The 11,550-nt window shown below is 45.5% G+C and overlaps 1 protein-coding gene across 5 annotated transcripts in view; it reads left to right on the top strand.

Moving 5' to 3' along the window:
- ARFGEF3 (ARFGEF family member 3) overlaps positions 1-11,550 on the top strand; it is a 153,692-nt gene that overhangs the window by 32,010 nt on the left and 110,132 nt on the right. For 4 of the 5 annotated variants that reach the window (XM_019550178.1, XM_019550180.1, XM_019550179.1 and 1 more), the window contains exons 1-2: positions 1,984-2,096; positions 7,802-7,933. In XM_019550178.1, the coding sequence (XP_019405723.1) occupies positions 2,061-2,096; positions 7,802-7,933 (168 nt within the window). In that variant the 5' untranslated portion in view covers positions 1,984-2,060. Of the gene's footprint in view, positions 1-1,983; positions 2,097-7,801; positions 7,934-11,550 lie in introns of those variants that run through there. The other variant, XM_019550181.1, reaches the window with a different exon arrangement.

Here is an 11,550-nt window from a genome sequence, read left to right as displayed (position 1 = left end):
TGGATGAGTGTGTGTGGGTAGTAGTGAGTGCGGCTCCCCCCAGAGACCTGTGGGGATGAACAGGTGCAGCAGCAGCAGCGCTGACAGCCAAAGTGTGCTCAGCACGGGTGAAAAGTGTCCCCTCCCCTTCAGCACTGCCCAGCACTTTCTGCGGCAGCCATGTGGAGCCTGTGCTGTGTTGGTCTGCCTCACTGCTGCCTCCAGGCAGCCCTGCGGGGCAGCAGGGGCAGCACACAAGAGGCACAGGGCAGGTTGGGGCTGTGCACAGGTCCCTGCCAGTACTGCAGGGCTGGAGCCAGCAGCTGCTGCCACCTGGGCTGCCAAGAAAGGCAGTCCAGCACAGTGCGGGCCCTGCTGCCTGCCCAGGGAGCAGCAGAACACGTCATTGTGGGATGATGCCCGGGCCAGGCAGGACCGAGGGACCTGCTGTGGGCCGGACAAAGCCTGCAGGCTGTCTTTGGTCCACCCCTGCCTTTAAATGGTTCTGGTTCTCATCAGGTGCCTATTTAGACTTTATGTGTAAAGTGGAATTATGTTGGGTTCCCCAAAGTTTAAGACCTATAGGATCCCTGGTCACTTCTCAAATGAAAGGAATCTGTAGGTTTCAGCTTCGCTTTTAAAATTTGCTACCTTTTTTTGCGTAGGGGTAGGCAAGCTGGGAAAGCAGGAGCCCATGTCGTTTTACTGATACATCCCAACCATAACCGACAGTAAGATCTACTCTTCCAGACAGAGCCTTTTTTCAGCAAAGCATATTGTACGAGGGGATGAACAAATGTACATAGGTCTGCTAAATTTGTATGTATTTGCAGAAATGAACGATTGGTAGAAATGCATTCTTTCAATTAATAGTTTATTTGCTGAAAAAATATAATTATGTCTTTAACATACATTAGCTAACCTAGTGTAATCCATGTCCTTTTAATGTTTGTTTCTTGTCTACACAACTGTTTAAACTGAACTAGTTAACACATGATTACTGACTTTACTCTGGACAAAACAGTGGAGCAAAACTTAACCAACAACAGCCAATGAAATGTTTTATCCATTTCTGCAAGATTCTAATATTATAAAAGCCTACATCTATCTGTCTGTCTGTAACACTTTATTCACACTCTGATTGGCTGTCTCAGCAGGCAATCAGAGTGCCCTACACAGACAGGGACAGATAGTGGAGCGCCACCGTGACAGTGGGGGCTAAGAGCCTGGAGGGGAGGGGGTGAGGACAGCAGAGCTGGCCTTGCCCCCTCCCTTGCCCCTTTGGAGGCAGAGGGGGATGACGGGGACTAGAGCACTCTGGCCTTGCTCCCCAGCCCCCAGGTCTGCTCTCTGGAGTCAGGGGCTGGTGCACCCCTCCCCCTCTCCCCCAACAATAGCCGGCAGGGAGGGGTGGTGGCAGGAAACAGGGGAGGGGAGGGGGGCTTGCTGGTGGCTGCTCCCTGCTGCCACCACAAATACTGCCACAGTTATGGGCCCTGGCCCGGGCCTGACCTGAAGCAGCAGGGGAGGAGGGGGAGAACGGCCCTGATCCTGGCCTGAATCGGTGTGGGGGGGAGATGGGGAGCAGGCCTGGTCCTGACCCAAAGCAGTGGAAGAAGATGGGGAACGGCCCAGGCCCCAGCCTCTTCCCCAGCCCAAAGTGGCAGGGGGTGTTGGGGGATGGCCCCGGCCTGAAGCAGCAGAGGGGGAACAGCCTGAGCCCGAGGTGGGCAAAACTAAGCTGTTTTAAGGAACAGATGCTTCAGAAAGTGGGTTTGTAACCTGATCTTTTTCTGGAAAAGTGCTCTTTTGAATGAGGACTTCAGAGAAATTCAGCTCATTTTTTTGTTTGTTTGTTTGTTTTTTTGTTTTTTTTTTTTAATAGAGGTGGGGGAAATTCCATTGTCTTCATTGCTGTTTAATTTTTTTTATTATTATTTTGCATTTGATTCGATTTTTATGCTAGGAACATATATATGGTTGTACTCTTCTAGAATGCTAATTTCTCAGCACTATTTTCCTCTTTATTTTGTAGGGAGAAATGCCTCCTTCCGCTCCAGCTTGCGTTGGAATCAAAGAACATGAAGTTAGCCCAACATGCCCTAGCAGGGATGCAGGTATGACTTAAAACTTGGATATATTTGATTTGTTATCTTACCACGTGTGTAAAATGATAACTCCTGTGCCACTTAAATTCTGAGGTGTGGGTGGGATTTACTGTAAACACAGCTTCCAAGTTGAAGTACTGATCTATAGGGCTGTACAAAGCTTTGGTTGCCAATTTCAGTTCAGAGGAGATTTGGCCCGATTCGGCAACCAAATCTCCGAATCAAATCAGGAGACCCATTAATCTCTCCGAATCGAATCAAAAGCCTCTGATTCAATTTGGAGAGATTCAGAGAGATTTGACAATTTGGGCATAGACACAGCTTCATTTGTTTTTTCTATGTACCAGGAGTGGCTGATGAACGCTGAGATGGGGGGCGGATGGAGTGTCCCATGGGAGCACGTGGGTGGGGATCCCCCATACGCTTAGCGGCCGTCCTGGAACTGGACCAGAAGCACCTCCTGTCCAGTTCCAGGTCCATCGCAGAGTGCATGGGGGACCCCACCCTTCCCTCTGGCTCAGCATCTGGTGCCTCCTGGGAGGTCACCTGGGTTCCCTCTATGGCCAGTTGCTGAGCTGGGGAGATGTGGGGGGGCAGCCCCCGCATGCTCAGCAGCAGACCTGGAAGTAGATCGGAGGTACTTCCAATCCACTTCCGGGTCCATTGCGGATCGTGTGGTAGGGGGGCACCCCATGCTCCTGTGGGACACTCCATCCGCCCCACCATTTCGGCGTTAACGAGCCATGCCTGGTACCTCAAGGTGTGTAGAAAAAACACATAAAGCTGTGTCTATGTCTGAATTGCTGATTCTCTGAATTGGCATTGAATCTTCAGATTTGGCCAGATTGAATTGGGACAGTGATCTGAATCAGTTAATCGAATCACTGTCCCCCGAATTGGGCCGAATCTGAATACTGCCTACTTCACAGACCCCTACTGATCTAGTGATGTATGCACTGCTGCAGAGGTATTCTGGAACTAACATGACTCTATTGATTTGTGTGGGAGCTGTCCTCTTTCCTAGTAAATAGGAGTGCCTGCTGTGCACTCTAGCCAGTGACTAAAAACCTGTGCTGATGGAGTCCCCTGTTCCTCTCTAATCATCTCAAATAATTGTGGCACTTCAGAAGCTGAAAGAGTAAATATAGGAATAAATACTGAAGCCTATTCTACAAATTTGCATCATAGAAGAATAGAAAATTAGGGTCAAAGGGACTTCAGAAGGTCATTTAGTCCAACCCCCTGCTTAAAACAGGACCATCCCCAACTAGATCATCTCAGCCAAGGCTTTGTCTAGCTGGGCCTTAAAAACCTCCAAGGATGAAGACTCCACTACTTCTCTGGGTGTTTTACTACCTTCCTAGTGAGATGATTTTTCCTAATATCTAACCTAAACTTCCCTTGCTGGCAACTTGAGACTATTGCTCCTTGTTCTGTCATCTGCTACCGCTGAGAACAGTTCAGCTCCATCCTCTTTGGACCCTTCTTCAGGTAGTTGAAGGCTGCTATTAAATCCCCCCTCAGTCTTCTCTTCTCGAGACTAAATAAGCCCAGTTTCTTCAGCGTCTCGAAAGTCATGTGCCCCAGCGCCATAACCATTTTTGTTGCCCTCTGCTGGACTCTCTCCAGTTTGTTCACATCCTTTCTGTAGTGGGAGGACCCAAAACTGGACACAGTACTCCAGATGTGGCCTCACCAGTGCTTAATATAGGGAAATAATCACTTCCCTTAGTCTGCTGGCAGCGCTCCTATTAATGTAACTCAGTATTCCATTAGCCTTCTTGGCAGCACGAGCAAACTTCTAGCTCATAGCTTACTGTCTACTGTAACACCCAGGTCCTTTTCTGCAGAACTGCTGCCCACTAGTCAGCCCGCAAGGCTGTAGTGGTCAATCAGATTGTTCCATCCTAAGTGCAGGACTTTGCACTTCTCCTTATTGAAGCTCATGAGATTTCTAATGTCAACTTCCTTTGAAATATTTCAATTTCAAATGTCTTAGTCATTAAAGCACAACAATTCTAAATGAATAGAAAGGTTTTATTAAATTGCAAGAGTAAATGTTTATGCAATGTAAGACTAGGAAAGCAGGCACGGACTTCAAGGAGCTAAAGCATTTGTAGCTAACGGTACAGAAACGGAGCATTTATTTTTAAAATGAAGGCACTGAGATAGTAAATGCTTCCTACTTGGAGCATACTTTACAATAAATGGTTACAGCTGCTCTTTAGCTAAATGCAAGCTGCTGTTCACAAACAAGGAATTCATTGCAAGAGAGAGAAGGCCTCTTTGGTACTTGCATGCCATCTTCAGGACATTTTGAAGTTTCTTGTCTCAGGCCAAATTAGCCATATCAGTTCAGAAGTCTATCAGCTGAGCAGTGCTCAATCAACCAAGTCTGTATGGTGCTACCACCAGCAAGTATCTGACCTCCCAGATTCTGCAGCCTGGGGTTTCAAATACTCCCAAATCCATGGCAGGCATCTTATGTGTAGGCCCCAAGCCCGGAGGCATTGGAGTTCGTATGCCCCCAAGTCTCACTTGCCCTTAGCCAAAAGGCCAGAGGAGCCATCTTGAGGACATAAGTGGGATGTAGCCATGTATCAGGAGATCTTGTTCTGTGATAGGAGGACTCTGTTAAACTCTTGTGTTGGCATGGACATACCTAGGGAGTATGTTTTTAGAACTATAAGCAACCAAGAATTCCGGAAGGATTGTGAATTGACTTTTATCCTCTAAGGCTGAATCTCCTAATGAATCCACAGACTAGGATAATGGCATTTTTAAAACTTTTTAATTTGCTTCATATAAGCTTATCTTGGTTTTGTTAGATTTGGACTTTTGAAATTTAACCTTGTATTTAAAACAGTACCTAAACAGAAATGGCTTTTAGGCTGACTTCAGTGTTGTTTCAGTACATTTTAATAACACATTTTGAACTAAAGAATAATTAAAGATGCGGAGCATAACAGAATACAGGAAAAATGCAATACGGGCTTAACAGAGGTAACATTTTATTTTGCTCTATAAATAATGGTTTTCTAGACAGGAAATGTGGTAGATCTCATCCATGAGACTTTAGCTAAGCGTTTGATCTGCTGCCCCACTGGGAAATTATTAGTTATAGTAATCCTATTTTCTCTAGTTTAAGAAAAACTAGACAGATAAAAGGAAGAAGACAGCAGATTGTGTTGAAGTGGGGTATATGGGACTGGAGGGAACTTATTATTCCTCAAGGCTCAGTCCTTTATTTCATTTATACTTTCTTTAATAGATTTGGCATGAAGAGTAGGAATGTAGTAATGAAATCTTCTGATGACATCAAGTTAAGAGACCTGCAGTATAGACAAGGATTAGATTATACAGAAACAATATGAGTGAAGTGGAATAATAGCAGTGTGAGAGAATTCAGTAGAACAAAGTTCAATGGTAAGGTCATACATCTGGGGACTAATAAGAATTTCTGCAATAATAATTTTAAAATACCTTTTCGTCAGGTACAGATGAAACCCTAAAGAGTACCTTATAAAAGCTTGACACCCCCTTCCAACCACATCATTCTATTTAAAAAAATCCATCTAGTCCAGGGGTCAACAACATTTTTGGTCAGAGTGCCAAGAATACCCACAGCCTTGACTTGTAAGATGTTGGCATGCCAGGGGTGGGTGGTAGGGGAGCCATCAGGGGCCCAATCCTTGTTGTGGGAGTGCAGCCCCAGCCCCTTCCCTGCCATCTGCCTCGAGGCATATGTGCCAAACAAAATGCCTTCACATTTGTCCCCCTCCAGCATCTATGCCGGGGGGTTGCCTACTTCTATGCTAGTCTATATAAAATGATTTTAAAAGCTGGATGTTTTTCAGTTGGAAATAACAGGCAAAGAAAGACCTGGCTCTGTAGGTTAGTCATAGGACCATGAGCTACCAATATCATGCTGCCTTGAAGATGCCAAATGTATTCTATGGCTGCCTCAAGGAAGATATATATATAGTGGATAGAAGGCAATTAGTAGTAGTAGTAGTGCTATTGTTTGAAGCAGTGGTGAGAATTCTCTTACAGTTCTGGTAAGCCTTATTGAAGAAGATTAAACTCAAACTCAGACTGGAACAGGATCAGAAAAGGACTTCTTGATTGACCCCAAAAATGGAGAGCTCTCTTGTGGTAGAATAGGAGAGTTTGCCTTGTTCAGCCTAACAAAATAAAGGCCAAGAGGGGATCTGAATGCTGTATGTAAATACACTGAAGGCTGAACACATGAGAAGAATGGACAAATTTGGCATAACAACAGTTAGGTATAAAACGGACTATAAATAAATTTAGGCTCAACAGTGGAAGAAGGTTTCTCTCCATAAGAGGAGCAGTTGAACAGTCTTCAAATAGGAGTTGTGGGGGCAAAACACCTAATAGTTTAAAAGTGGAGCTTGATCAGTTAAAAAAAAATGGGGGGAGGCAGCTTAGGATGCTACCATGTATGATCTCAGGGGACTGGATTGGATGAGCCTTGGTGGTACTTCTGTTCCTTTAATCACATTTAAAAGTGGGCTTCCATAAAACATGTAACTTAAATATAATGGCTTTGAAATGAATGTGTACTTTCATGCCACCTGTTCTAGTAATTTCTCTATTTATGTATTTCCTGCTCTCTGGAAATACTTACTAACACCCTATTATGAACCTTTCCAAGCAGAGGGAACCTGACTAGTCCATAAGAACGTCTTTGTTTAAAACTAGCCCATTGGCCAGCCTCTTCTCCTGCAGCTTCTTGGGAGAGCTTGGGTTTGGTTGATATAGGGTTGCCATATGTCTGGGTTTTTCTGGACATGTCCTCTTTTTGGGTCCTCCCTGTGGGTCAGGAGCTCAGGGCACAGGCATTGCTAGGGGGTTGTGTGTTGGGAGTGAGAGGCATTAGCACGGATGGGGGGCTGCAGGTTGGAAGCATAGTCTTGGGGGACAAGGTACTGTGGGTTAGAAGTGAGGGGGTGGCAGCAGGGCTGGGTGGGGGGCAGGCTGTGGCTTGGGAGTGAGAAGCAGGGGCAGGACACTGGCATATCACTGCCCCTCCACAGTCATATTCCCTCCCATGGGTCCTCTTTTTTGAAACTGGAAATATGGTAACCTAGTTTATACTTTTGGGTAGTCTGTTCTTGAGCAACACAAAATTGCTTCCCACCTGCTGCCATTAATCTGGCATGCCGCTCCCTCAGTGTTTCTGTTCCTGTGTGAACCCAAAAGAAATGAGTGGGATAATATCTGAAACATTGCCTGCTGAACAACATATAGAAAAGTGCTAGCTATACTGTTTTCCACTCTGTACACCTGCTGAAGCCTTATTTCTACAATAAAAGTTGTATGGTAGTTGAGGGCTTCAACAACCTTCAGGGATTCATGTGTTAGACTGCAACAGAAAAATGGCCTTTTTAAAAATCATTTGAGCTTCCAGGAAAAAGTCGGAGGGGAAAGAAATAATGGAATTCAGGAATGAACCAAAAAGTGCTTTAATTGCTCTGTAAACAAAGCTTAGGGTCTTTCCTTCTTAGCAATCCATTAGGATAGGCAACTGTTTACCTTGTTTGTATTGCTGTAACTCAGAAGAATTAGGCCCAGGCTGAAATCCCACTGTGCAAGCATTAATATCTAATAGGGACTTGCAAGGGAGCTGGATAATGAAAACTCACAGAATATGCCAACTCTGAGATTAAAGTGTCTCTGTCTCTTTGCAGAAGCTGCTGTCTGATGACAGATTTGTATCCGTGGAAACAGACGCAGATGAGAAGCAGTTGCTTAATCAGATGCTGAATGCTGTCAAAGTGACTCCTTCACTCAACGAGGACCTGCAGGTAGAAGTGATGAAGGTTAGTGTTTTGCAGACGTCAGTGCTTGCGACAGAGACTGGCTGACTCTATCCTGGGGCTCGCAAATAAATTTGTAAGCATCTTGGAAAAGTTCATATCCTGTTAGCATCTGATCCTCTTTTTCCTGCTGGCAGCGAATGCTTGTTTTCCTTGTTACCTGAACTGTGTTACATCAGATTAAATGGAAATCTCCAAAGTATTGTATCTTAACCTGATTATCTGCCATTTTAATGCTACCCCAGACTATGCAGTAGGAGATGCCTTTAAACATGCATATCATTTACTATGATTTGACAGCTGCCTTGGAAGAAGCTTATAAATAATGTAGGGGAGCGGCCAGCAACCAATGAATCCTGGAGCCATTGGATCCAGCCCATGGCTCCAGGGGTGGGGGATGCTACTGCTGTGCCATGCTAGTGCTGCCCATCAAAGGAGAAACGGCAGTGGCAGCTAGTTCTTAGTGCCAGCCCCAGTCAGGTCACTCCAAGCTGCTGCCACAAATGGTTGCTGACCACTGGTATTGAAGTCTCTGTTTTCAGAAGAGTTAGATGCTCAGTGTTTGTATGCACCTAGAGCCTCAGTCTGTAGTGACCTTAATTGTTTGCACGTGCAAGGGCAGTGCTCACAGTTGAAAGCTTGGACCATGTTTTTTCCATTCTTTGTCTCTCACTAAAGCCCTGTTTGCACTTAGAGCTTTGTCCTTGTCTCTGCTGCCTCAAAATATCTGTCTCTGAAGCTGTGTTCGAGCCACCATCATTTTATATAATTAAAGCAAGCTGTTATTCCTCGATGTGATTGTACAGCTTTAAGATGTTAATTGAGGATGCAGGAACTTCATATTTAAGGCATTTCAACATTCTTATCTCGCCCAGTTCCTCTTGTTGTTGGTCAGACATTCTTCTCAAGTTTCCTACTCCCTTGTGTAGATTAGCTTCCCCCTTTCAAGTTTTAGAGAGTAAAGCCCCAATTTTGGTTTAAAGTTAGTTATAACCTTAACTACCAAACTTTCCATTAATTGGATAAGACAAGAATATACTTTCATTACAAAAAATCACTGAGATATTGCAAAAGAAAGGAATAGTACAGTAATCTGCAGTTACCTTCTGCTCTCTCAACTGTGTGTGGTGATAAGATAATACACAGATTTACTATGTATACTAAGACTACTTTGAGGAAGGAATGAGAAGACGCTGAAATAAGAATAATTTAGCTTTTGCAAATAGGTTACCAATTTAAAACTCAACTTGAGTCAGCGTACACACTGGAAGGAATTGTTCCAGGAATACTGCCTGAATGGTATGCTGCCCTCTATGTTTTTGCAATATTTCAATGAGTCAATGTGGCAACAATACTTCTGAAAGGGCTGTTCAGCTGTATTCACTCACATCACACCTTTTACAAGTGTTTATACAGGTGTATTCTGGGTGTCCTGAATTATTTATTCTTTATTGTTTTTTGCCATTGCTTGGAGCAAGAGTTTCTGCATTTACCAAACAAGGTATAAAGTACTGCTTGTTGGAATTCAGAGACACTTTGTTATCCTTGTTAGTAGAAAGTCAAGCAGAAGGCTGGCAGATTTCCACCTTGCAGACTAACTAAATTAGATGCATATACTGTGTGGATGACCTCTACCTGACTCGAGAAGTCTTTGGGCCAACGAGAGGCAAAAGCACTGCTCGACCTGGTACTGACTACTGGGGATGACCTAATTGGTGACCTAGTGATCGATGGGAAGCTGGGTGACAGCGGCCGCGAGCTGATCACCTTCACTATCTGCCGTAAAGCTGGCAAGTCAGTCAGCAACGCAGAAGTCCTTGACTTCAGGAAAGCCGACTTTAACAAGCTCAGGAGGCTTTTCAGTGAGGCCCTAAGGGACCATGACTCCAGGGAGAGGGGAGTTCAAGAGGGGTGGTTGCTCCTCAAGGGAGCGATCCTCAGTGCGCAAGCTAAGTCTTTTCCATCTCGGTGGAAAGGCAGCAAGAGGGCGCAGCAGCCCCCCTGGCTCTCTAGGGGCCTAGCGGACCTCCTGAGGCTAAAAAGAAAGGCCTACAAAGGATGGAGGATGGGTTTCACCTCCAAGGAGGATTATTCTGCACTGGTCCAGTCCTGCAGAGAGCAAACAAGGAAAGCCAAGGCTGCAACTGAACTCCAGCTAGCTTTGAGCATCAAGGACAACAAAAAAGTCCTTTTTCAGATATGTGGGGAGCTGGAGGAAATGCAAGGGCAACATTGGACCCCTGCTGAACCAGATGAGGCAACTGACAACTGACACCCAGGAAAAAGCCAACCTATTAAATGGGTACTTTGTGTCAGTCTTTCATCAGTCCCATGGGACACCCATGCCTGCTACAGGACAGGGAGGTACAGGTGAGGGAGATCCCCTGCCCTCCATTAATGCTGACCTCATGAAGGAACACCTTGAGAGGCTGGATACCTTCAAGTCAGCCGGCCCTGACTATCTACATAACAGGGTACTCAAGGAGCTGGTAAGCATCATAGCCCAGCCTCTGGCATGGATCTTTGAAAATTCCTGGTGCTCTGGTTTAGTGCCTGAAGACAGGAAGAAGGCCAATGTGGTGCTGATCTTCAAGAAAGGGAGGAAAGTGGATCCGGCTAACTATAGGCCTATCAGCCTGACTTCTATCCAGGGGAAGATCTTAGAAAAGTTTATTAAAGAGGCCATCCTTAATGGACTGGCCGATGCCAACATACTAAGGGCTAGCCAGCACGGGTTTGTTTTAGGTAGGTCTTGCTTGACCAGTCTCATTTACTTTTATGGCTGGGTGACCTATCCACCTGGACAAGGGAGAAGAGATTGATGTTATATTTCTTGACTTCAAAAAAGCCTTTGATCTGGTATCGCATTATTACCTCTTGGCCAAACCGGCCAATTGTGGCCTTGGGTCCACCACGATCCGCTGTAGGAAATTGGCTCTGTGGTCAGACCCAGAGAGTGGTAATAGATGGAAGTCGCTCATCGTGGTGTCCTGTGACCAGTGGGGTCCCCCAAGGCTCTGTCCTTGAACCCATATTGTTCAACATATTTATTAAAGATGTGGACATTGGAGTCAGGAGCGGACTGGCCAAGTTCACCGATGACACCAAACTTTGGGGCAAAGCATCCACACCAGAAGATAGGCGGGTGATTTCAGGCTGACGTGGCCCAGCTCGGCAAATGGTTGTACAAGAACCTGATGGTGTTTAACACCGAAAAATGCAAGGTTCTCCACCTTGGGAAGAAACACCTGCAGCATCCTTATAGGCTCGGTGGTACTACACTGGCTAGCACTACGGAAGAAAGGGACTTGGGGGTTGTCATTGACCACAAGATGAACATGAGCCTGCAATGCGATGCTGCAGCTAGTAAAATGACCAAAACACTGGCTTGCATCCATAGATGCTTCTCAAGCAAATCCCAGGATGTCATTCTCCCCTCGTACTTGGCCTTGGTGAGGATACAGTACTCCAGCTGCGGCCAGTTTTGGGCTCCACAATTCAAAAAGGATGTGGAGAAGCTTGAGAGAGTCCAGAGGAGAGCCACGCGCATGATCAGAGGTCAGGAAAACAGACCTTACGATGACAGAATGAAAGCCATGGGGCTCTTTAGCCTGGAAAAG

The sequence above is a fragment of the Crocodylus porosus genome, unplaced genomic scaffold, assembly GCF_001723895.1.
Source record: "Crocodylus porosus isolate Cpor-Errol unplaced genomic scaffold, CroPor_comp1, whole genome shotgun sequence".
Classification (NCBI taxonomy): Eukaryota; Metazoa; Chordata; order Crocodylia; family Crocodylidae; genus Crocodylus; species Crocodylus porosus.
This window is presented reverse-complemented; position numbering and strand designations above follow the sequence as displayed.